General features: G+C 44.0%; 1 protein-coding gene across 1 annotated transcript; it reads left to right on the top strand.

Moving 5' to 3' along the window:
* The first annotated feature begins 21,922 nt into the window (after positions 1-21,922).
* On the top strand, positions 21,923-27,212 carry LOC126962165 (uncharacterized). The gene is made up of 2 exons (XM_050803086.1): positions 21,923-22,685; positions 26,521-27,212. Exons 1-2 carry the CDS (start codon positions 22,385-22,387, stop codon positions 26,877-26,879), a joined length of 660 nt encoding a protein of 219 aa, XP_050659043.1. The 5' UTR covers positions 21,923-22,384; the 3' UTR covers positions 26,880-27,212.
* The last annotated feature ends 269 nt before the right edge of the window (positions 27,213-27,481 follow it).

A 27,481-nucleotide genomic window follows, 5' to 3' on the forward strand; every position in this document is an offset into this window, starting at 1 on the left:
GCCGAGGTGGGTGGATCACGAGGTCGGGAGTTTGAGACCAGCCTGGCCAACATGCAGAAACTCTGTCTCTACTCTCTACTAAAAATACAAAATTAGCTGGGCGTGGTGGTGCATGCCTGTAATCTCAGCTACTCAGGAGGCTGAGGCAAGAGAATCACTTGAACGTCGGAGGTGGAGCTTGCGGTAAGCCGAGATCATGACGCCATTGCTCTATAGCCTGGGCAACAAGGGCAAAACTCCACCTCATAAAACAACAACGACAACAGCAACAACAAAAACAAGCTCTCAGAGTGATCTAGATTAAATGACTGAATTAAACAAGGTATGGAGAAAGACTTCTCATAACAATGGGAACTAAAATTCACTTATTTGTTTGATGCCAAACTCTGGACGTTATGCCCAAATATGTCAAGAAGTGCTGTACACAATCATTTGGTATATTCTGAAATAAAATGATGCAGTCTATATCACAGAGGATTTCTTTAAATCTCTGTATCAGCATGAGTATTTGAAAAGGGCATTCACTATAGAATGAGAAAACACGAATTCCAGGCATGGCCCTGCCACCTTCTATGGGGCCACCTACATTCCGTAAGACAATGTCGAAACTAATGTTGCCCCTTTCTGGATGAAGATTTTCTCATCTATATTGGGATGGAAGATGGGGATAATCTCTAAAGCTCTAATTCTTTGATTTGAAAACAAAGGGTTTAGAGTGATTCACACAAGCTGGGTCTCAACCAAATCTTTTCACACATATTCGGCCAGCAAATATGGAATACCTGGGCATGCTAGTTTCCCAGGCCTGTGCTGCCCAGTGCTGCAGCCATGACACACCTGTTACTATTGAGATACTGTGTCAAATACACATAAGATTGTGAACAGTCAATATTTTAAAAAAGAATGCACAATATCTCCATAATTTTATATTGATGACATGTGGATATGCTATTGAGATATATAAGATTAAAGAAAATGTGTCATCAAAATGCATTTTCCTTATTCTCTTTACTGTTCGTAATGATTCTTCTGCTATTGGACAGCCCTGATCTAGCCCCCTGCTGCTTAGCAGCAAGTGAAACAGACAAGCCCTCTCTCTGAAAGAGCTTGTACTCGAATGGAAGGAGAAAAGAATAAACAAGCAAGTAAATAATTAATTTTAGATAGCAGTGCTATGAACATTACAAAATATGAAATAGTGACAGAATACTTTTCTTTAGATAGAACAGTCAGGATAGATCTTTCGCCAGGTGACATTTAAGCTGAGACCTGAATGATGAGTCATGGCAGCTCTACAGAGATCTGGGAGAAGAGTGGCCCAGGAGGCAAGAAAAGTAAGTCCAGAAGCCTTGAGGTGGGAGCAGACTTAGGATGTTTGTTTTCACTGGGCCGTTAAATGCTTACGTTTGTAACACAACCTTTACCAGAAGAATTATTTAGACTCCATAAGGTATTTATGGGGAAGTAAGAATTATTTTAGAAACTCTCATATATATTACCTCTTCATGACTCTTTCTATATATAAAATTGTGGTGACCATCATACAGATGAAGAAACTAAAGCTCAGAGCCACTGAGGGACTTGTCTAAGGATGTCCAACATGGAAGAGAAGTGGGGATTGAAGCTCCCATCGTCACCCCTTGGATCCAGGGCTCTTTCCTTCTGGCTGCCCTCTCTTACCTTCACCCAAAGTACACAGAGTACATAAAAAAGACCTCCCAGCAAATGGGTGATATCTTTGCCATTCTTTTACCATCCTGCTTATTGCTAAGTGGCTCACAGAAGGAGAAGTGGGTTTGGAAAAATACAATCACCACCATCAAATACTTGACAAATTGGGGACGCGTATTTGCCCTCAGGTCGCACAATTATTACAACACTGTTCATTTGTAGAAACAAAGGAAGAAACTCTTAGTCCCTTTTCTCCTTCCTCTCCTCCTCTTAATTATTGAACATCAATCTTATCCATTACGCTTGTTAGATGCCATAGCAAGTTTTTTCATTTGTGGTTCAGGATGGCCTTATAGAGACAGCTGATAGGTGCAGATAAGAAAAAACAAAGAAACCTGGGTTTGAGTCTTCTCAGCACCACCACTTACAACTTGTATGATCTCAAACTACATAACCTTGACAATGTAAGTCTCTGTTTCTTCAGCTGTAAAAAGGCCATGAAAGTACCTGCCCGTAGGGTTGTTGTGAGGGTTAAATTAGAGGATCTGGAGAAAGTACCCAGCCCAGAAGCCCATGGCAACCCCTCAATAAATAAATGCTGCTCAATTCTAGGCATGAATATACTTCCAAGGCTGCTGTTTGGAAGCAAGTAGGTTGTCCTCAAGGCTGTACATGAGGTTCAAGGGAGCTTTAGTATCTCCTTCCCCGAGTTACCTCCTTGCCTTCTTCACTGATGTGTCAGAATGGAGGCGAGAAGGCAAATTTTCCAATTTCTTCTTCTGAAGTTCTGCAAACTCTTTTGGAAAACCCTTAAGCATCATCTTATCTCTAGTGCACAGATCTAAGATCCCAAACTTACAAAGGACTCCAAAAATCTAGTACAGCATCCTGTTATGGACAAGTATGTCCTTAAGACAGCCTTTTCTCATGGAGTCACAGAGATAGCAGGGAGTGTGCTGGAAGGCCCATTTGCTTCTCAGTGGATGTCTCTGAGGAGCATACGCAAACTCCAGTTTGCTTGGAATTTGGACCTTATATTTTAAGTAGGCTATCTAGTCTGAATTTGCAGTTTGCAACTTTGACATCAAAGACATGGAACTATCATTTCTTCTGAAGGCAGTTGCTCTTCTGGTTTATGTGTCCACTCTTTTCATTTCTTTTTCCCTGTAATGCCTCCACATAATTGGTCCCAAGACTAGTGGTATCATTGAGAGATCATTTAGCTAAAGCCTCTTGTCAAAGTTATTCCTTAAAAGGTGGAGTTCTGGAATACTTAAGAGGTGCTCAACAGGCCTGACTTAGACCATTAACCCTTCCAGTCTTCCTGCTAGCCAGCTAAGAGTTTTCTGCCATTTTCATCTTCATGTCCAAAAGGGGGCATGGATGGCGAAGAGAAGATAGGATGGAACTTAGAACAAGAAGGGATCTTAGGTTCATCTACTCCAACATCAGCACTTTTCTGTGAAGGAAGTGAGACCCAGACCGATGACAACTTGTCCAGTAACACTCCGCTCACAACTCAGTAACACACCCCAAATCCCGTGACTTCTAAGCTAATGTTCTTTTCCACTATCCAATTTACCAGCCCCAGGAATAGCTCAGACTCTTATCCTAAGACTATTCCCAGCTGTCCATGTCACAAAAATTTGGAAGCCTCAGCATTGTGAACTGAAAGAACCACTGCCCTTAGTGTGAGGAGATGGAGGGTCAAGTCGAGCTGTGTCATCCCAGGAAGTAACCAGCAACCTCTCTGAACTCCTATTTAACTATCAGTCAAATGGGGCTTATACCTGCCTTTGCTGCTTCTCTGAATTGTTATGAAAATCAAATGCTACAAGGAATGTGAACTTGCTGTGAGAAGTGTTAAGAGTACTTATTCTCAAATTCCACTGACCTAAAAGGCAGAGAGCTCTGGATGCCTGAGGGGAAGGGCTATAGCATCTGCCAAGAATGCCACCATCCTAACAGATATGGAGCTAAGGCAAATGGCAGTTTTGGGGAGGGAGAAAGACCAGGATGGGGAAGGAAGAAGGAAAAGGTCTATGATACATCGTGTTATTAGGGTGACTAACCATCCCAGTTATCCTGGTTTCAGCACTGAAAGCCCCATGTCTCAGGAAACTCCTCAGTCCCAAGCAAACTGGGATGGTTGGTCACCCTAAAATAAAATACTTTGTAAGACCCTACAGTTTTACTCACTTGGTCGTTATAATCGTTTACAGGACATTAAAAATATTTTAACTTAAGAATTATTCAATAGCTGTGAACTTTATATTACTCTGTCTTCTCTGAGTTCAAGAATGTGAGGTAAACCTAGGTTAAGGTTTTCAAAATACATTTTTCTGCCTCTGATGGCCACTGGTTTGTCTCTCACCTGATAGAACACTGTAAACAGCAGCAAAACAACAGCAAGGTAGAATGTGCAAGTAAAGAGCAGAAGAAGAAGATTAGAAAACATCAAAGAATACTATTGACAGTCATTCTGTTCTACCCAGCCAACTACCACCTTGCATCACAGTCATCTGTGTACAAAGGTTAAGAAGCTTTGTTAAAACTCAATATCCAACATGTTATTTAATCTTACATTCCCTTCCTTCCCTACTCTTCTAAAGCCTACCGAGATTCACAGTCACCGAGTCCCAAAAACACAGAGTATTTCTAACATCTATTGTTAAATGTGCACTTTCAAAATGAAAGGCAGTAAAGGGCATTGTTTCAACTCTGTTTATTCCAATTGGCTTTTCTGGTCAAGGCCCTTAGCGTATGATTTCTCTTGGCCAAGACTGGAAAGAGTGTCATATTCAATATTCTAAACTATTCATCCCAAGTTCTGAATTAGGAATGGGCAGTCTGCCTGAATATATACCAATTCTAAAATCTATTCCAAAGAGGTAATTTTGCAGTGGGAAGAATAACTGTTTTAGAACTGAGTGCAGAAAGCGTACCAAGAAAAACGAAGGGCTTTGGAAAACTTCTGGTGTGCAACCACATTTCTAATTTTCACCAAAATATTTATTCTGGTTCCTCTTCTCTCTAGAGCAGATTTTTGAACATATGGCTTGAGGACATTTTCTCTTATCTTTCTGTCTCCCTCACCACCTTGTATTTCAGTTTTGTAAGTACAGACATATATGAAAATGATGTGTGGTTTTTTTCCTTCAAAATATGGGAAAAATTAGAAAATAAAATATACTAACCAGTGGCATTCCTAAAGAACCTATATAAAATGCTTGCAATGAACGCTATTGTCATGCAAGCTATAGGGAGCATTTTAGATTTTGTCCAATGTTATTCTCACCATGATTTTTTTTAGATCATATACAATTATGCCCATGTGGAACTAAAAATAGGTTTAAATTCTGATGAGGCACAAAAGCAGGATAAAATGATAGGCATGGTACACTTACTAAAATAATCAATAGTACCCCATACTTCTGAACTTTCAAATGTCCTTGAGAAAAAAATGTTCTATATATATCAGAGTGAATTATTGGGGGGGATGAGGAAGGGGGTCAAAGAGGGCCCTATTTGCCTATATAAACATCTGATGAATTTGAAAGACCACAAAAAAGACATCATTTGTCTTTAAAAATAAATTCAGTAATTTATGCACTTCACATTCCATCATCAGGCGTTAGTTTGTGTTGTGCCTTGAAAAAAGATGTTCTACTATATTTTATCTTTTAATACCATATCTGTGACTGATTTCTCTGAAGTCCTATACACAGTCTGGGCTTGTGTGTCTCTCTGTCTCTCTCTTTGCAACCTCATATTAACAGCACTGGCTATGTAATGAGAGTACTTACTGTATAAAAAATATTAAGGACTCTGCAAATATTAACTTAATAAATTTAGCTAATGCTAAGAATAGTTGGTACTATTCTTATCCCCATTATACAGAAGAGGAAATCAAGCCCTGAGAAGTTAAGGGACTTGCCCAGGATCACAGCCTAAGTGCCAGAACCATGATTCAAACCCAGATAATTGCTGCTCATACTCCAGTTACCCTCTTGTCTTCCGGTCCTTTGATCCCTCAGAGGCTTTCGCCAGCCTGGTGACTTCGTACATGCTCTCTTTGCCTGCAGAATCCTTCCCTGCTGGTACCTTCTCATCTTTTCGCTCTGAGCCTAAATGCCACCTCCTTAGGAAGCATTCCTTTTACCCCATCTAAAGTTAGGCATCTCTTCCCTGTCATTCTCTCTCTGTGTTCCTTACTTGTACCTTTCACATAAAATACGTCATAACTTGTAATTATTTTTTACATTAGTCAGCTTGTTTGTTACTCTCAGGTACCTGCACTGGAATATTCTTTTTTTAAAAAAATTTTTTTTTGTTTTCTTGAGACACGGTCTTGCTCTGTTATCCAGGCTGGATGCAGTGGCGTGATCATGGCTCCCTGCAGCCTCAACCTGCCTGGCTCAAGCAATCCTCCCACCTCAGCCTCCTGAGTAGCTGAGACTTCAAATGCACACCACCACTTCTGGCTAATTTTTTTAAAACAATTTTTGTAGACACTGAGTCTCACTACGTTGCCTAGGCTGGTCTTAAATTCCTGGGCTCGAGCAATCCTCCCACCTTGGCTTCCTGAAGTGCTGGGATTACAGGTGTGAGCCACCACAGCTGGTAGAATATTCTTTCCACAGGTACATTGCCTGCCTTGCTCACTGCATTATCCCCAGCACTGAGCACAGTACCTGGTTCATAATAGAAGTCCACTTATATTGAATGAATGAATGAATGAATGAATGAATGAATGAATGAATGAATATTAAAGAACTCTGCATAGTCTGGACAGATCACCTACTTGAAGCAACTATCATACTAAACTGAAGCTGTGTTCAGATTTTGGTTCCGGAAATGAGGTTCTGGATCAGGGTTATTTAGAAAACATGCCTCCAGCATATTCCATGAAACTGGGTCCAATATCAAGATTTTTTAGATATCCATCTTCCTGCAAACAGCAATAGTCATGTTACAGTACTCTGCATCAAATGCCAAATGCTGCCTGGATGTGCACCAAGCAACTGGTAAATTCAAACCTAGAAGTAACAAGGCTGGGCTGGAAGGGAGCCAGTCTTGCAGCCCCTGTCTTCTTGTGATGCCTGCAGATATATGTTTCTACCTCCAATTCTAGTTTTTATACAAAGCTCACCTAAAAGTTTGGTAGTGTACAGGCAATTAGGTCCTCAGCTATTCCCCTCAACCTCGGAATGAAGGTAAGACTAAGAAGTCTTACTTTTGAAAGCATTATCGCATAATTATCTTATCTGTGCTTCCAAATGGAACAGCTGCTAGTCTGAAGAGTTATGTTGGGCAGATATTACTGCCCCTAATTATTGGCTATGTAGGCCTTGTCTAAGATCAGAAGTTCCTTTACCTGGCTTCCCATCCAGCATGAAGAGGAAAAGTGTCCTCAACTGAAAGATCTGTTTGCTCTCACAGCATCCTCCAAAGCCATGCCATCACTTTGCCCGGGCAAAAGCCAGTTGAATCTCAAAGCGACACTGATCAACCAGTGACTGTCTCAGCCAGGGGTCTGACAGGAAACAGACGGGACTCTCAAACTGGGTAATTTGTAGAGAAGTTAATAAAGGAATTGTTTATAAAATTGTGGGCAGAATCTAAGGAAACAAAAAAAAGAAATAGTGCAGCATTACAGGCCCAGCAATAATGGGAAGCTATTACCACCCCTAGAAATGAAAAGACAAGAGGAACCAGTGGTTACTAGAACCAGAATCCAGGGTAATTAGCTGTGGGAAGTAGCTGCACAAAGATGACCATCTACAAGGAGTTGTGGCCTTCAGAAAAGGGATGCAGACAGCTTCTGGCAGCAGTGGCAAGGAAGAAGCAGGAGAATAAACACGTTCACCTCTTCCTAATAATTCCACCCTTGATCCAGCTCATCTGGAATCCGAAGGGTAAGGGATCACTTTTTGGGAAACAGAACAGGGTAAAAAAGGTGAAGAGAGGATCTAGTGGGTAAAGAAGCAATAGGAAGTTATTCAGCACAGTGACCCCTCAAGATACTGGGTGAGCAGCCTAGTGGGGTGACCAACTAGTCCTGGTTTGCCCTAGATTCTACTGGTTTAGCATTGAAAACCTTATATACCAGAAACCTTCTCAGTCATGGGCAAAATGAGAAGACTCCTAATCGTAAGCATAGCTCAGGTGATTCCTCCAACATGGATTGGGAATGCCAGTGGCCAGCCCACTGTGGCTCCCCACTAGACCTGGAAGAAGCCAAGCTGCAGAAGAAGCTGTGTGAATGTAAGTCGCTGATGTGCATCACCCCACTACGAGAGGCCTCTGTAGGTCCGCTCTGCGTGCACAGAGTAAAGCAGTGAGAACCCTGGGCCAGAAATCAGGGGACAAGGCTCCCGAGGCTGCCTCTGCCATGTGTTGGTGTGCTACCTGAGCCTCTGCTCCTCTGCTGAGTCTTCAGCTACAAAATAAAAGGGTGCAACAGGATCAGCATTTACAAAAGTACCTGCTACAAAGCACAGAAATTGACAAAAGAATTCTGTGTTTAAATACCTATGAAGAAGCCTGCATACTGTCTCCTCTAGGAGACACTCAGAGGGCATTGACATCCAATGGTTTCTGAAAAGTCATGTAGTAAAGAAAAGTCATGTGGTTTAAGTTAGCTGAACCCCATGATGTGACCACAAATCCTTGCCCCGCAAAGTCACACCTCATAGCATCGCACAGAAGTGGTGTTCCACAGAATGGGCTTTGGAAAATGCTGAAGAATGTGACCCGTTTTCTCTTCCAGCTCTGGTGTTTTGTGACTCTGTGACCGATAGTAAGTTGGAAAGTGTAGGATATATGTGACGAAAAGACAAGTAATGGCATTGTCGTCTTGTGTTAACTGACACTACTTATACAATTACATCAAGACCCACAATTCATAATGGACTTTTTGGCTGCTGGATTAACAACCATAGAGAGAGGGGGAAAAGTCTTTTTGGATAAAATAGCTGAAATGCATCCAAATTTCTTTTTTAAATTAGGCTGGAGGTTACAGAGAACTCACGAGAACCTATTAATTGCCTTCCCAGAATCATGATTGTGACAAGAGGTTCATACCAGATGCTCCTAAATATAATGAGACTAATTTGTAAATGTTCCCATAACGCACTAATTCTGAAGGAGCTCGCTGTCAGGCAAGTTTCTCCTGACCTCAGTTAATGACCTCCTTACATCGTGAAGCATAAAGATTGATAGATCTTGTAATTTTATCCCTGTTAATTTCACTGCAGATGCTATTCTTGGGCAACTTGGTGATCACAAGATTTGAAATATTGATAAGAGTCTATAGGACAGCAGTAAAGAAATAGCGGTTTTTAACAGACTGTGAAGGAACGTACAGCTTGTTAAAGAAAACTGGCTGTAGCTCAAAAATGCATGGGAAACTGACAGAGTGGGAAGCATTTAAGATAGAGTCAAGGAAGTAAACCATAAAATTTATATTTATGAAGCCAGGAATGCCAAATGAGCAACAGGAACCGATGTGGCTGAGTGTGGAAGAGAAGACATAGACAGCAGCAGGGAAGCAAGGAATATTAGAAAAATAAAAATCACATGTTTACTGTAATATTTCACCACCTCCAAATGTGCAGTTCAGAATTGTTGACAATATTCCCGACTTGGAGGCAGCTCTGCCTGGGAGAGTGATAGACTACACAGCACCCAAGCCACCCAAGCACCTGGGAAGGGTATTTACTGGTGATCCCTACGTATCCCCTGGACCAGCTCCCCTCATTCTGCCACCACCCTGGCTCCCGGGACATCTGTATATTGGAACACCCAGCTGTCACATTAGGAAATTCAACTGCACAACCTTCTGAGCTGTGATAGATAAACAGCCTTTGTGAGAAGAAAGCCTCAGGGTACAAGGAGATGCACTTTCTCTGCAGAATATATTTCTTTTAGGTGTTGTCAGGTGATGTTGTTGTTTTCTTTAAGCTGTAACTTGCCCCCGAAATAGAGAGGGACTGCAGCTGACTGGCCAAGAAAGGAAATGGCTAACAATCACCAGTTCAACTATCTGCCCCTCTGCTGAGAGGTACAGTATTATCTCTGTCTCAGAGATGAGGAAACCAAAACAGACAGGCAAAGCCTGAGGACCAGGCAGCGAGCTATAGGGAGTCATCACTCTAGCCAAGAGGAAGAGAATTTGTAAGTTTGCATGACTTCTCTGAAGTCTTTATCCCTAGAACTTGAAAAAGAGAAGAAATAAATTAAAAAATGGTACATTGAGCTCTTCTTCCGTCTTACGTTACCTGTTTCTTGTGAATATGGGAAGGAAATGTGAAGGAAGAAAAGTGGAAGAAGAGTTATAAATAAATTTGGAGGAGAAGGGGAAGAGACAGTTGGTATAAAAATCAAATGGTCAAACTGGTGGAAGCATGGGTGCCGTGGAAAACCTTGTCATTGGAGCTCTTTAGAGAAAGGCAAGAAATTCTGATGTGTTGGAGATCTACTCAGAAGTGAAGACATAGAATGGTGTCTGCAATTAGGCACCATAACACCAAGGGGCAAAAATACTGGACTGAAAGTCCAGGGAGCCTGAATTCTAATCTCAATCCTGCTCCCCTCAAGAGCTGCGTGATCATGAGCATATCTCTGAGGTTGTTTGCCAAGGAATGGACGTTCTCTCCTTCTTCCATCTCTGACCTCAACCTCTGTTCATAGCTAAAATATACTTAAGCCAAATGGCCAAGCAGAACTGAGCTTCTCCAGTCTCCCTTCAGGCTGGACACAGTGGCTCATGCCTGTAATCCTAGCACTTTGGGAGGCTGAGGCAGATGGATCATTTGAGCCCAGGAGTTTGAAACCAGCCTGGGCAACATGGCCGAATCCTGTCTCTACTAAAAATACAAAAACTGAGGTGGGAGGATCATCTGAGACTGGGGAGGTCAAGGCTGCAGCGAGCCGTGATCATGCCACTGCACTCCAGCCTGGGCAACGTAGTGACACTCCTTCTCAAAAAACAAAAACAATAAAAGTCTCCCTTCAGACAGTTGGCAAATCAGCTTCCTATGGGTTCTGCTAGCCAGCAGCTATACTAAGCAGTATGATAAGCTCCCTGGATCTCAACCAATGTTTTTCATTTTCCCAGGTTCTCTGAAATAACTGAGCTCCTGCCTGTCTGCTGTGCCTTTGGGGGCACACGTTGCCTGAGAATGACCCAGGGTAAGAGTGCTCACACAGCTTGAAGAATCAAGACCAGGATGCTACAATATTCACCACTTCTATAATGAAGTCCAAACATCCACTCCATGTACCAGAACTCACAAATAAAGAAAATTGATAGACTGTTTTTGTCAATCTGTTTTCTTTGAGTTCTGAATGTCTTGGATTCAATATTAGAGGTTTCTTTTGTTCCTTTGTAAAAGACATTGCCTGACAAGCACAGAGAAAACTATAGCGACATGTTTTTATAGAACTTATCACCAAAGCCTTATTATGAAGCCTGAAGCATTAAGTTTTTGAATATATATTTTAAATAAATAGAAAAGTAATGATGGGCTCCCAACAATTGTAAAATTAGAGGTTCCAAATTATTCTAACAGATGGCATCCTGCTTTGTGCTATCGTGTTTGAGTTAGCAACAGCCTTCATTATACAGAGATATTCTTCATTGTATGATCTTCATAATAGGGATTAAGGAAAGGATATAAATGCAGTAATTTCGCAGATCTTATTGTTGGAAAGTGCTCATTTACTTCTAACTTGCAGCATGACTCTGTTGCTTAAAAAATGTTTTCCTGCTGTTTTTTAGCAGCAGGGAGAATACAACACATTGCTGTTAAGGTTGTTGATTCTAACCAGCTTTAATTAGGTATAAAAACCCATAAAGAATCAATAAATACTTTGTGTTTTTCTAAAGAGCATTCAAGGGTGGGTACTGTTAATGTGTTCATTGTGTCCAAACAGTATTAGCCCAAGAGAAATAATGAGGAAAAACATGAATGGAAAATGGAAAATACTCTATGTTAGTAACGCTTTCCATGCAATAAAGCATTTCAAGTCAATAAGTTGCTTACTACTTACAGGCTGGCACAATATTTTTAAAATTCCCTTACATAACTAGCCATCGATGTTTAATAAGATTTTCTGCACAAATATTATATAGTTCCTAATAGAACTATTAGCTGTTCATGGCAACTGTCCATCCTGATGCTATTCCTGTCAACTAGCCTTACCCACCCCACACCCATTCCCTCATTTAAAAAAAAGTGCTACCAGTCAGGCACAATGGCTTACACTGGTAATCTTAGCACTTTGGGAGGCCAAGGTGGGAGGATCACTTGAACTTGGGAGTTCAAGACTAGCCTGGGCAACATAGTGAGACCCATCTCTATTTAATTTTTTTTAATGTTATGGTTTCTTCAGCTGTATCTCAAGATCCCATATTGACACTACAGGGGCTAGTGAAATGCAATGACCATGTTAGGTGTTCAATAAATGCTTCTTGTATAGAAATAAATTATCTCATATAACTATAGTTCATTTTCTCAAAATTGTGTGTAGTGAAACTGGATTCTTAGAAATATTATCAGTGGATACTGGACCAAGGCAACAAATAATATTTTTAAATCCTTTTTATTAAATTTTTTGTAGAGACAGGTCCTCACTCTGTTGCCCAGGCTGGTCTTGAACTCCTGGCCTCCAGTGATCCTCCTGCCTTGGCCTCCCAAAGTACTAGGATTACAGGTGTGAGGCACTACGCTCAGCCCAAAATGACATTTTTAGTGTCACAGACTCTTTTGCAAATTTGATGAAAGTAATGAACTCTCTTCCCAGAAAAATCTACATGTACACATACACATTTGATATTACATCAATTTTAGATAATACATCTTTTAAAGTACTTAATTCCAGATTAAGAATTCCTGTATTTCCAAAGCAATAAAATGATCATGGAAATGCTGGTGATACACATGACATCAATTTTAGTGATGTATACTAGACTGGATCTGAGCAAACAATGACGAAATTCTTTACAGTGTTTGACAAAGATTCTCTGCTTGACCAAACTTCAGCCAGGTTTCTCTGAGCTCTCTTCTGAACTAGGCTTCAATCTTGGCCAATAAAGACTTGAACACACTCTAGTATCATTTCTAACAGCTCAAGGCCACATCCCTTAATGACCCTAGCCCTGCCTAAAGCGCCTGCCTGAGAAAACTCAAGACTGCCCAAAGCATTTACTGTTTTTTCCAGCCACCATGTAGATACAAGTCCTGTCTCCAAGTCTCTGTGGTGGAGAAGGAGGGAAAGGACTGTAACTTGGATAAGCTACAATTACCAAGCCCAAAGGGAATGAACATGGACCAACCTCATGCTGCTTTTGATAATTTTTCACTTCCCTCCCTGCTCCCTCATTCTCCCTTTAAAATCCCCAGTCACCTCTGTACAAATTGAAGTTGAGTTCAGTTCCGACTGGGTAGTTTTCCCTGTTATAGTAGCTATTGCTGATGAATATCTATACTTACCACTTTAAGTAGTTATCCAGCCTCGTTTATTTTTGACAGTTATATTATTCAATTTTTAACAACATTCAAAATATGTATATTACAGAGCATTTATATGTGGGGGCTGATTATTTGCTTCTCAAAAGACTTTTTCAGTCTACCAAAGACAGTAAACATCTTGAAGACAGGAGGTCAGTGTCTGAATCCACAGCCCCTGCCACATAGTTGGCACTCAGTGCTTGTTATGTTTGCTGGATGAATATATGGTTTTCTTGCAGTTTCTTCATTTAAGGGTTTGCTTTTAGGTCATTAAATGCTTGCACAGAAGTGCAAAAAGCCTTTGTCAATAGGAGATTACTCAGAAAAGAAGATAAAAAGTCTCTCAAGTAGTAATGTGAGTCAATGGGAAAAGTGATTTACTTTACAAAAATGAAATTTACACAAAACTAGAGCATAAATCAAGATCTCCTCTCTCTCATGAATAATTTGAGTCACCTAGTAAAATTTATAGCCTTTGTCATGAAACAAATTTAAAGCCCTACTCCAATTGAGTGTATATCCTCTGTTGAAGCTAGCACAAAGCCTGATGCAGAAAACTTGTTTGAATTGCAGAAAATTTTTTCTAGAGTAAGGGACACAAACTCTTCAAATATCAAGGATTTTTTGTTTTGCTTTGCTTTTTAGCTCTTCGCTGAGGCAAATTTTGATATTTGCTAGATCACTGTCACAAACAATTCTCTACGTGAAGGTCATACAGAGCTAATAGTCTTTCCAACTGAAAAAGCAAGTGGCATATTGAGGAGGGTTACTTCATTCTTCTGGAAATAGCAAATTCCAACCTTTTCTGATTAGGGAAAAATATCCATAAGGAAGAATTTTACTTACTCCAAGCAGGAACACCTTATTAGGGTACATTCCCTTTACTGACAAACCCGTCAGCTTTTAGGTGCCTAACTCATTATCCAGGAATTTAGCATATTCGTTTGTTAGCACTGCCATAACAAAATACCTCTGACTGGGTGGCTTAAACAATAGAAATTTATTTTTCACAGTTCTCGAAGCTGAACATCCAAGATCAAGGCATCAGTGGGTTTGGTTTCTCTTGTGGTCTCTTTTGGATTACAAGTGGCTTGGCTTGTGGATGGCTGCCCTCTTTCTGCCGCTTCACATAGTCACCCCTTTGTGCACCCACATCCCTGGTGTCTCTCTGTGCATCCTAATCTCCTGTTCTTAAAAGGACACCCAGCTGGGCGCAGTGGCTCATACCTATAATCCCAGCACTTTGGGAGGCCGAGGTATCACGAAGTCAGGAGTTCGAGACCAGCCTGGCCAAGATGGTGAAACTTCATCTCTACTAAAAATACAAAATTAGCCAGGTGCAGTGGTGGGCACCCATGATCCCAGTTACTCAGGAGGCTGAGGCAGGAGAATCGCTTGAACCTGGGAGGCAAAGTTTGCAGTGAGCTGAGATTATGCCACTGAACTCCAGCCTGGGCAACAGAGCAAGAATCCATCTCAAAAACAAAAAACAAAAAACCACCCATCTGGTTGTATTAGGTCCCCACCGTAATACTCTCATTTTAACTCAATGACCTCTTTAAGGACCTTATCTCCAAAATACAGTTACATTCTGAGTTACTGAGCATTGGAAGTTCAACATTATGAATTGTGGTTGAGGGCTGGGGCACAATTCGTTCCACAACACTTAGAAATTCAGGAATTTGAGTTTCTTTTCTCATGTTCCTGTCAGCACTGACACCTCTGGCTAAATCTGTTCTCCTAAGGTCAGGATTAGACTCCCATGACTTCTCTGTAGATTCTCTGATCCCATGCCCCATGGTGTCTCTGATGCCATTGTGAGAGACAGGACTAGCTGGATTTCCTGGACTGACTAAGAATTCCTAAGCCTAGCTGGGGAAGGTGACCATGCCCACCTTTAAAAACGGGGCTTCTAACTCAGCTCATACCCCACAATCAGGTAGTAAAGAGGGCTCACTAAAATACAAATTAAGCTAAAGCAGGAGGTAAAGAAATAGTCAAATCATATATCACCTGAGAGCACAAGGGGAGGGACACTGATCAGGATATAAACCCAGGCATTCGAGCAGGGAGTGGCAACCCCTTTTGGGTCCCCTCTCGTTTTATGGGAGCTCTGTTTTCACTCTATTAAATCTTGCAACTGCACAGTCTTCTGGTTCGTGTTTGTTAGGCTCAAGCTGAGCTTTCACTCACCATTCACCACTGCTGTTTGCTGCCATCGCAGACACACCACTGACTTCCACCCCTCTGGATCCAGTCTATGCTCCTGATCCAGCAAGGCACCCATTGCCACTCCCAATCGGGCTAAAGGCTCGCCATTGTTCCTGCATGGCTAAGTGCCTGGGTTCTCCTAATCGAGCTGAAAACACTAGTTGATGGGTTCCACGGTTCTCTTCCATGACCCACGGCTTCTAATAGAGCTATAACACTCACCACATGGCCCAAGGTTCCATTCCTTGGAATCCATGAGGCCAAGAACCCCAGGTCAGAGAACAAGAGGCTTGCCATCATCTTGGAAGCAGCCCACCACCATCTTGGAGCTCTAAGAACAAGGACCCTCCCAGTAACATTTTGGTGACCACGAGGGGACATCCAAAGTGGTAAGTAATATTGGACCACTTTCACTTGCTATTCTGTCCTATCCTTCCTTAGAATTGGAGGAAAATACCAGGCACCTGCTGGCTGGTGAAAAAAGATTAGTGCCACCAGACTTAAGACGCAGGTGTCAGGCTGTCTGGGAAAGGGCTTTCTAACAACCCCCAACCCTTCTGGGTTGGGAGTGTTGGACTGCCTACAACTAGCTTCCACTTTCAATTTTCCTGGGGAAGCCAAGGGCCAACTAGAGGTAGAAAGTTGTTGTCCTGAACTCCCAGCGTTAGCTGGTTGAGATCGTGGCTCAGTCAGAAGTCTCTACTCAACAGTCACCCATGTGTGTGCCACTACCTTTCCTTCTGATCTATACCTCCTGGGTCCCAACCACGACTTTCTTGAAAGTGTAGCCCTAAAATTCTCCTTACCTCTGAATCTACTTCTTCCGATCTCTGCCTCCTAAGTACCAATGGTTCAGACTTTCATTTCCTCTTGCAGGTGGTATCTCCAAAGGGATCTAAGGAAGCTCTACACTGTGTCCTTAGGCCCCTAGGCTATGAACCCAGAGAGTTTTGTCCCTGGTGTCCCTCCCAATTTAGGCATACAGCTCTCAACATGGGCAGTTGTGTGGGACCCGTTTCCCACCACCCTTACCAGGGCACCAAGTTTGTAAAGGGCTATGAGAAAAGAGAGAGAAAGAGACAGAGAGGAGAGAAAGAGAGAGAGACAAAGAGGTAGTCAAAGAGAAAGAGAAAGATAGAAGTAGTAAAGAAAAAACAGTGTGCCCTATTCCTTTAAAAGCCAGGGTAAATTTAAAACCTATAATTGATAATTGAAGGTCTTCTCTGTGACCCTACAACACTCCAATACTACCTTGTTGTCAGTGTGAACAAGGGTGTAGCCTGAAAACACTGAGACCACTGACAACTCGTAGCCTTCCTATCAAAAATCCTTAACCCAGTAACCCGCAGATGGCCCAAATGCATTCAATCTGTAGCAGCAACTGCTTTGCTAACAGAAGAAAGAAGAAAAATAACTTTTAGAGGAAACCTCATTGTGAGCACACCTCACCAGTTCAGAGCTATCCTAAGTCAAAAAAGCAAAAAGTAGCTTACTAACTCAAATCTTAAAGTTTGGGGCTATTCTGTTAGAAAAAGATAATTTAACATTAACCACTGAAAATTCCCTTAACCCAGCAGATTTCCTAACAGGGAATTTAAATCTTAATTACCATACAAAGTTCCAACCAGACCTCAGAGGAACTCCCTTCAGGACAGGATGATAGATGGTTCCTCCCAGGTGATTGAGAAAAAAAAAAAAAAAAAACACAATGGGTATTCAGTAATTGACAGGGAGACTCTTGTGGAAGCAGAATTAGGAGAATTGCCTAACAATTGGTCTGCTCAAACGTTGGAGCTGTTTGCACTCAGCCAAGCCTTAAAGTACTTACAGAATCAAAAATCTCTATCTGGATCCTGACTCAAAAGGTAACCTACGCCCTCTCTGAAACGAATTTGCATGACAACTGTTGTTTGTGGGAATGCATCTTGATGGGGCAACTGGGTTGTTACTAAATACTCAGAAACCCAGTCCAGCTCTAGGACTCACCCCTGAGCACAAAGGCAATGTTGGGCATGCTGGTAAAGGACCACGAGAATCCAGCAGCCCAGACCCCTTTCTTTGTGGTCAAGGAAGGCAGGAAAAGGGGTGCAGGACTGCTACGTTGGTGAGCGTAACTAATCCGATAAGCAGAGGTCCATGGGTGGTTACGCACCCCAGAAAGGAATAAGCATTAGGACCATAGAGGACACTCTAGGATGAATGCTCATCGGAAAATGACTAGGGGTGCTAGCATCCTGTGTTTTTTGTTTTGTTTTGTTTTGTCAGATGGGAAACATTCCCCCTAAGGCAAAAACACCCCTAAGATGTATTCTGGAGAATTCGGCCCAGAGTGTATGTACCTTTTTCCCTGTCAGACTTAAAGCAAATTAAAATAGGCCTAGGTAAATTCTCAAATAACCCTGATGGCTTATTTGATGTTTTACAAGGGTTAGGACAATCCTTTAATCTGACATGGAGAGATATAATGTTACTGCTAGATCAGACACTAACCCCAAATGAGAGAAGTGCCGCCATAACTGTAGCCTGAGAGTCTGGCGATCTCTGGTATCTCAGTCAGGTCAATGATAGGATGACAACAGAGGAAAGAGAACAATTCCCCACAGGCCAGCAGGCAGTTCCCAGTGTAAACCCTCATTGGAACACAGAATCAGAACATGGAGATTAGTGCGGCAGACATTTGCTAACTTGCATTCTAGAAGGACTAAGGGAAACTAGGAAGAAGCCTATGAATTATTCAATGATGTCCACTATAACATAAGGAGAAGAAGAAAATTCTACTGCTTTTCTGGACAAGGGAGGCGTTGAGGAAGCATCCCTCTCCGTCACCCGACTCTATTGAAGGCCAACTAATCTTAAAGGATAAGTTTATCACTCAGTCAGCTGCAGATACTAAAAAAAACTTCAAAAGTCCACCTTAGGCCCGGAGCAAAACTTTAAAACCCTGTTGAACTTGGCAACCTCGGGTTTTCATAATAGAGATCAAGAGGAGCAGGTGGAACGGGGCAAACGAGGTAAGAAAAAGGCCACCGCTTTAGTCACGGCCCTCAGGCAGGTGGACTTTGGAGGCTCTGGAATGTGGAAAGGCTGGGCAAATCGAAGTCTAATACAGCTTACTTCCAGTGTGGTCTACAAGGACACTTTAAAAAAGATTGTGCAAATAGAAATAAGCCACCCCCTTGCCCATGTCCCTTATGTCAGGGGAATCACTGAAAGGCCCACTGCCCCAGGGGATGAAGGTCCTCTGAGTCAGAAGCCACTAACCAGATGATCCAGCAGCAGGACTGAGGGTGGCCGGGGCAAGTGCCAGCCCATGCCATCACCCTCACAGAGCCCCGGGTATGCTTGACCATTGAGGGCCGGGAGGTTAACTGTCTCCCGGATATTGGCGTGGCCTTCTCAGTCTTACTCTCCTGTCCCGGACAACTGTCCTCCAGATCTGTCACTATCTGAGGGGTCCTAGGACAGCCAGTCACTAGATACTTCTCCCAGCCACTAAGTTGTGACTGGGGAGCTTTATTTTTTTCACATGCTTTTCTAATTATGCCTGAAAGCCCCACTCCCTTGTTAGGGAGAGACATCCTAGCAAAAGCAGGGGCCATTATACACCTGAACATAGAAGAAGGAGCACCCATTTGTTGTTCCCTGCTTGAGGAAGGAATCAATCCTGAAGTCTGGGCAACAGAAGGACAATATGGATGAGCAAAGAATGCCCATCCTGTTCAAGTTAAACTAAAGGATTCTGCCTCCTTTCCCTACCAACGGCAGTACCCCCTTAGACCTGAGGCCCAATAAGGACTCCAAAAGATTGTTAAGGACCTAAAAGCCCAAGGCCTAGTAAAACCATTCAATAGCCCCTGCAATACTCCAATATTAGGAGTACAGAAACCCAAAGGACAGGAGAGGTTAGTGCAAGATCTCAGGATTATCAATGAGGCCGTTGTCCCTCTCTACCAAGCTGTACCTAACCCTTATACTCTGCTTTCCCAAATACCAGAGGAAACAGAGTGGTTTACAGCCCTGGACCTTAAGGATGCCTTTTTCTGCATCCCTGTAACATCCTGACTCTCAATTCTTGCTTGCCTTTGAAGATCCTTTGAACCCAACATTTCAACTCACCTGGACTATTTTACCCCAAGGGTTCAGGGATAGCCCCCATTTATTTGACCAGGCATTAGCCCAAGACTTGAGCCAATTCTCATACCTGGATACTCTTGTCCTTCAGTATGTAGATGATTTACTTTTAGCCGCCCATTCAAAAACCTTGTGCCATCAAGTCACCCAAGCGCTCTTAAATTTCCTCGCTACCTGTGGCTACAAAGTTTCCAAACTAAAGGCTCAGCTCTGCTCACAGCAGCTTAAATACTTAAGGCTAAAATTATCCAAAGGCACCAAGGCCCTCTGTAAGGAACGTATCCAGCCTATACTGGCTTATCCTTATCCCAAAACCTTAAAGCAACTAAGAGTTTCCTTGGCACAACAGGCTTCTGCTGAATATGGATTCCCAGATACAGCGAAATAGCCAGGCCATTATATACACTAATTAAGGAGACTCAGAAAACCAATACCCATTTAGTAAGATGGACACCTGAAGCCAAAGCGATATTCCAGGCCCTAAAGAAGGCCCTAACCCAAGCCCCAGTGTTAAGCTTGCCAACAGGGCAAGACTTTTCTTTATATGTCACAGAAAAGAACAAGAATAGCTCCAGGAGTCCTTACACAGGTCCAAGAGACCAGATTGCAACTCATGGCATACCTAAGTAAGGAAATTGATGTAGTGGCAAAGGGTTGGCCTCATTGTTTACGGATAGAGGTGGCAGTAGCAGTCTTAGTATCTGAAGCAGTTAAAATAATACAGGGAAGAGATTTACTGTGTGGACATCTCATGATGTAAACGGCATACTCTCTGCTAAAGGAGACTTGTGGCTGTCAGGCAACCATTTCCTTAAATATCAGGCTCTATTACTTAAAGGGCCAGTGCTGTGACTGCTCACTTGTGCAACTCTTAACCCACCCACATTTCTTCCAAACAATAAAGAAAAAATAGAAGAGAACTGTCAACAGGTGATTGCTCAAACCTACGCCATTCGAGGGGATCTTCTAGAATTTCCCTTGACTGATCCCGACCTCAACTTGTATACTAATGGAAGTTTCTTTGTAGAAAAAGGACTTTGAAAAGCAGGGTATGCAGTGGTCAGTATAATGGAATACTTGAAAATAATCCCCTCACTCCAGGAACAGGTGCTCAGCTGGCAGAACTAATAGCCCTCACTTGGGCACTAGAATTAGAAGAAAAAAAGGGTAAATATATATAGACTCTAAGTATGCTTACTGAAAGGACAAATAAAAGGACACAAAAACACAAAGACATACCCACCCTCCTTGCTCCCTATTGCTACACCCTTTGTTCTGCTTTCTTATCTCTGCACGTACCAGAGGTTTTGAATTTTTGAAAGTTCTGTAAGTACCTGTTTTCCTTCCTGGGGCTAGGTCACAAGACATGTTTAAGTAAGATAAACTCATGCTGCCATAAACCAGTTGTGCAACCTGACACAATATAATTAACTGCCTTTGTGCAGAAACTGCTCTTCCATCTCAAGGGTTGAACTGAGATACCAGAAATGGCGGGAACCAATCATAGTTAGCCAAATCGCCTTGTTCAAACACCAGCCAATCATACATCTGATCTGTATAATGATTCTATGACCACTCTTCTTAGACTATATAACATTGTTTAATGCTCTGTGGGGGAACTCTCTCTCTGGACCCTCTCATTTCGAGAGTGAGTGAGAGTTCCAGGTTCGAACCTGTAATAAAGATCCTTGCTGCTTAGCTTCAACTCTGGACTCTGGTGGTCTTCTTCGGGGAATAAACGGACTGGGCATAACAATTGGGGGCTCATCCGGGATTTCCCCCCAAGTCCACCAGACCCCTGAGTGAGTGGGTCTATAGGTAAGCCGGTTTTGTCACTGTCTCTGTCTTTATCTCTGTCTGTCCCCCGAAATTTCGCGAAATCCGTAATCCGTAATCTGTATTGGTCTGTTCTGTAAGTGGCACGGTCTTGGCGGTCGCGCTAAAAGACAGCCACTTGGGACTGGTGGGAGACGTTCCCCAGTGCCCATCTGGGGGCCTCCATCCTTGGTTGCCCCGTCTGACTCAGGTTGGAAGGCCGACACGCGCTTGCGAAGGCTCATCGTTTGTCACTGTCTGTCCGTTATTGTTAAGTGTTGAGTGTAAGTCCAAAACGAAACATAAATCCTTTTCTTCCCCTTCCAGGACCGGACCTGTCGGATACTCGCCTCTGCTTCACACTCATTTTCGTCCCTCCTTCTCTTTGTAGGAACAGTCCAAAGATGGGCAGCAACCAGAGCACGCCGCTTTCACTCCTTGTTACCAATTTCAAAGATGTGAAGGCTCGGGGGCGTAACTTAAGTGTAGAACTAAAGAAAGGAAAGCTAGTTACTCTCTGCCGTTCGGAGTGGCCCTCTTTCGGCGTAGGGTGGCCCTCTAAAGGAACTTTCTGTCTCTCTATTATTACTAAGGTAAAAACTAAGATTTTCCTGCCAGGGCAGTCAGGACATCCTGATCAAATTCCTTATATTCTAGTGTGGCAGGATCTTGTGGAAAACCCACCACCCTGGATAACTCCATTAATCCCTGAGCCCTGCAAGGTCCTAGTAACGCGACCTACAAGACAAAGGACTCCCTCTGCTCCCTCAGCCCCTGTGCTGCTGGACAGCCAGGACCCCCTAACGTTAGAACCCACTCTTCCCCCACCATATCCGCAGGACCCAGTCCCCCAGGGTGGTGCTTCCGTAGAAGGGAACCGAGAAGCGGAAGCAGCCGAGAGCGAAAGCAACCTGGGGGGGCCGGCCGGCCGAACGCGAGGCCAAGTACAGCGGGACCAAGCTTCTCGACTCCCTGACTCCACTGTAGCCCTGCCTCTCAGAGAAATAGGATCGTTCGATGATACCGGGCTCTCCCGTCTCATGTATTGGCCTTTTTCCACTAGTGATTTATACAATTGGAAATCCCAAAATGCTCGGTTCTCAGATAATCCCAAAGATCTAACCTCGTTGTTAGACAGTGTCATGTTTACTCACCAGCCGACCTGGGATGACTGTCAACAGCTCCTCCGAATCCTGTTCACAACGGAGGAGCGGGAAAGAATCCAAGTTGAGGCCAGAAAGCTGGTTCCAGGAGATGACGGCCAGCCAACTGCAAATCCTGACCTCATTAATGCGGCTTTCCCTTTGACCCGGCCCAGATGGGACTACAACACGGCAGAAGGTAGGGGATGACTGCTCATTTATCGCCAGACTCTAATGGCGGGTCTCCGGGCTGCAGCTCGCAAGCCCACCAATTTGGCTAAAGTATATTCTGTGTTACAAGGTAAGACAGAAAGCCCCGCTGTATATTTAGAGAGATTAATGGAAGCCTTCAGACAGTTTACCCCTATGGACCCGGAAGCACCGGAAAATCAGGCAGCGGTAGTAATGTCTTTTGTAAACCAGGTAGCACCAGATATAAAGAGAAAACTCCAGAAATTAGAGGGTTTAGAAGGAAAGCAGATACAGGACCTCCTTCAGATGGCACAGCGAGTTTATAATAATAGAGATACTCCAGAAGAAAAACAGTTCAAGGCAACCAAAGAAATGACCAAAGTCTTAGTAGCAGCTTTCCCCCAGGCAGGAAATGGCCAAAACAGAAAGCAGAAAAAGCAAGGCCCTAGGCAAGGATTAGAAAAAGATCAGTGTGCTTATTGCAAGGAACGTGGCCACTGGATTAAAGACTGCCCAAAGAAACGGAGACCAGCTAACCCTACCTTTGTACTCGTCACCCAGGACTCTGACTAGGGAGGACGGGGTTTGGACCCCCTCCCCGAACCCAGGGTAACTTTGCAAGTGGAGGGGTCCCCAGTTCGCTTCTTGGTCAATACCGGGGCGGAACGCTCAGTCCTAACCAAGCCAATTGGAAAAATGTCTAAGAAAACATCCTGGGTGCACGGGGCCACAGGCATCAAAAAATACCCCTGGACAACCCAGAGGACTGTAGACTTAGGAAAGGGAAAAGTCTCCCATTCCTTCCTAGTCATCCCAGAGAGCCCCTGCCCTCTACTAGGGAGGGACTTGCTGACAAAAATGGGGGCCCAAATCCACTTTGAGCCAGAAGGACCCAAGATAACTGATTCCCAAAACAGGCCAATATCTATCCTGACTGTCACCTTAGAGATGAGTACAGACTCCATCAAAAGCAAAAGCACCCCGATCAGGAAATTGACTCTTGGCTCCAGCGTTTCCCTGAAGCGTGGGCAGAAACTGGGGGCTTAGGGCTAGCTAAACATCGACCTGCCATATTTGTGGAAGTTAAGCCAGGGACGGACCCGGTTTGCGTTTGGCAATATCCTATGCCCCTGGAGGCAAGAGAAGGAATCACGCCCCATATCCGCCGACTCCTAGACCAAGGAATCCTACGGGCTTTCACTCATCCTGGAATACTCCACTGTTACCTGTTCATAAACCCAACAGTACGGACTATAGGCCAGTACAGGATTTAAGAGAAGTTAATAAAAGGGTCATGGACATACATCCCACTGTGCCCAATCCATACACCCTTCTGAGTGCTTTACATCCTGAAAAACAGTGGTATACCGTTCTTGACCTAAAAGATGCTTTCTTCAGCCTTCCTCTGGCTCCCAAAAGTCAAGAACTCTTTGCATTTCAATGGACGGATCCTGAGAGGGGCATCAACGGTCAGCTAACATGGACCAGGCTGCCACAAGGGTTCAAGAACTCGCCAACCCTGTTCGATGAAGCCCTTCATGAAGATCTGGGTGAGTACCGGTGGCAACACCCTGAAATAACTCTTTTGCAATATGTTGATGATCTCTTAATAGCGGCCAGGTCCCCGGAAACTTGTGTTCAAGGGACTGAGGACCTCTTGAAGACTCTGGGGGAGCTAGGCTACCGAGCCTCAGCAACAAAGGCTCAGATCTGCAAGTCGGAGGTAACTTATCTAGGGTACCTATTAAAAGGGGGGCAACGCTGGCTAACCAAAGCCCGAAAGGAAACAGTCCTATGCATCCCTAGACCCCAGTCAACACGGCAAGTGAGGGAATTCCTGGGGTCGGCAGGGTTCTGTAGGTTAAGGATACCCGGATTTGCTGAGTTAGCCAAGCCCCTATACCAGGCAACAAAGGAACGGCAGCCCTTCAATTGGACGGAAGAGGCTGAGCTGGCCTTTCAACAGATCAAAACTGCCTTGTTGTCAGCCCCCGCGTTAGGGCTCCCTGATGTCTCCAAGCCCTTCCACTTATATGTAGATGAAAGTAAAGGTGTTGCAAAAGCTGTGTTAACGCAGTACCTAGGCCCCTGGCAGAGGCCAGTTGCCTATTTGTCAAAAAAATTAGATTCAGTGGCTGCCGGCTGGCCACCCTGCCTCCGGATAATCACGGCAACTGCCCTAATGGTCCAGGACGCTAATAAGCTTATCATGGGACAAGAGTTGCGCGTTATCACCCCGCATGCCATTGAGGGCGTCCTCCGGCAGCCGCCGGACCGATGGATAAGTAACGCCTGGCTCACCCACTATCAAGGACTGCTGTTAAACCCCCTCAGAATAACTTTTCTGACCCCTACTTCTCTAAACCCTGCTTCACTGCTGCCAAATCCAGACTTGGACGCCCCATTCCATGAGTGCACTGAGATACTGGCTCAGGTGCATGGGGTGCGAGAAGACCTGCAAGATCGTCCGCTCCCCGACACAGAACTCATCTGGTTCACTGATGGCAGCAGCTACGTCCACCAAGGCCAGCGGTATGCAGGAGCGGCTGTAACGTCAGAGACTGAGGTAATCTGGGCGGAACCCTTGCCTCCAGGGACATCGGCCCAAAGAGCCTAACTGATAGCACCCACACAGGCCCTCACCCTAGGGGCAAAGAAAAAACTAACAGTATACACGGATAGCCGCTATGCTTTCGCTACTGCACACATACATGGGGTCATCTACAGAGAGAGGGGACTATTAACAGCTGAAGGCAAAGAAATAAAAAACAAACAAGAGATCCTAGCTCTATTAACTGCTCTGTGGAAACCAAAGAAATTGGCTATCGTACATTGCCCTGGGCATCAGAAACCAACTACGCCAATTGCTCGGGGCAACTCCTTAGCTGACCAAACAGCAAGGAGCATAGCAAGAGCTCCCAGTCAGCTCCTCGCGCTCCAGCTCCCTGATCCTGGCCCAAGAAATTTGCCATGTTTTCCAGACTATACCAAACAGGATTGTGAATGGATGAACACGCTTCCCCTAAAACAGGTTCAAAATGGGTGGTGGACTGATATAAATAACCAAACCATCCTACCAGAAAAATTAGGACGGCAGGTGTTGGAACACATCCACCGGACAACCCACCTAGGTGCCCGGCGAATGATAGACTTAATCAGGCACGCCAAGTTCAGAATCAGGCGTATTACTGAATTGGCCAGCGATGTCACAACAAATTGCAAAGCCTGCTAACTGAACAACGCTTGCCCCCAACCCCAGACCGCCGCAGGAAATAGGTATAGAGGAACTAGGCCTGGCGTCTATTGGGAAATAGACTTTACTGAGATAAAGCCTGGAAAATATGGGTATCAGTACTTACTTGTTTTTGTAGATACTTTTTCAGGATGGACAGAAGCGTTCCCAACTAAGAGAGAAACTGCTCAGGTTGTAGCAAAGAAAATTTTGGAGGAAATCCTCCCCAGGTATGGCTTTCCCGTCCAGATAGGGTCAGACAATGGACCAGCCTTCGTTGCTAAGGTAAGTCAGGATTTGGCTTCCATTCTTGGGGCAAATTGGAAATTACATTGTGCTTATAGGCCCCAAAGCTCAGGACAGGTAGAAAGGATGAATCGGACTCTAAAAGAGACTTTAACTAAATTGACCATGGAGACTGGCGCTAATTGGGTAGTACTTCTCCCCTACGCTCTGTTTCGGGCCCGAAATACCCCTTACAGACTAGGCCTCACACCATATGAAATCATGTATGGCAGACCCCCACCCCTGATCCCCAGACTAAAAGATGACTTACTCAAACCTGAAACTGAAACTGAAAATGTCTCTGAGCTCTTGTTCTCCTTACAAGCCTTACAGAAAATTCACCAGGAAATTTGGCCCAGATTACGGGAACTGTACGAAGCAGGACCTCTGCCGCCGCCCCATCCGTTCCAGCCAGGAGACTGGGTCCTGGTCAAGCGCCACCGGCAAGAAACTCTCCAACCCAGGTGGAAAGGACCACTGCAAGTGCTCCTGACTACTCCCACCGCTCTCAAAGTAGAAGGCATCGCTTCGTGGATCCACTACACACACGTCAAACCGGTGGACCAATCATCCAACCTTCTCGAGCCATCTGGAGCACCGGTTACATGGACTGTAGACAAAGCTAAGAACAATCCCTTAAAGCTAACCCTGCGCTGTCATCCCCATGGCCGTAACCATGTTTAGCTCACCTATGCTTTTATGCCTTATGCATCTGACTCTCCTCACTGCTGCGCCGTCTAATCCCTATGTCTGGAGGTTCTGGCTCTATGAAAACAAAACTCATCCTGGGGAAACCCCCCAGGAGGGTAAACTGCTGGCTAGTGCAGACTGCCCCCCCTCAGGGTGTAATACTATAGTTTACCTCAATTTCACTAGGTTCCAGATTGCCCAACCAGCAATACCCATGATCTGTTTTGAATGTGATCAAACTGAATATAATTGTAAAAATTATTGGTGGCACCAGAGTGCAGGTTGCCCATATAGCTACTGTAAGACGCACTCTGTCCGATACTGGAGAGAACAAGGGTGGTATTTTTACCAAACTGAGTCTCCCGTCACTTACACTTGGATAATTAGAGACCCATGGGACTCTCAGTGGACAACCCCACAACATGGGGGAGTATATTACTCATCAACTAGTACCTGGCCCAGTAGCCATTTATATCTGTGGAGAAGTCTAGTCCAGATTCAACCCTTAATCCATACACAAATCCACAGGCAAGAAACCAAGCTATCACAAGACTTGCAGCCCTTCTCCTGGCTAACCCTACTACAGGAAGGGCTAG

Source organism: Macaca thibetana, chromosome 9 (genome assembly GCF_024542745.1).
Source record: "Macaca thibetana thibetana isolate TM-01 chromosome 9, ASM2454274v1, whole genome shotgun sequence".
Classification (NCBI taxonomy): domain Eukaryota; kingdom Metazoa; phylum Chordata; class Mammalia; order Primates; family Cercopithecidae; genus Macaca; species Macaca thibetana.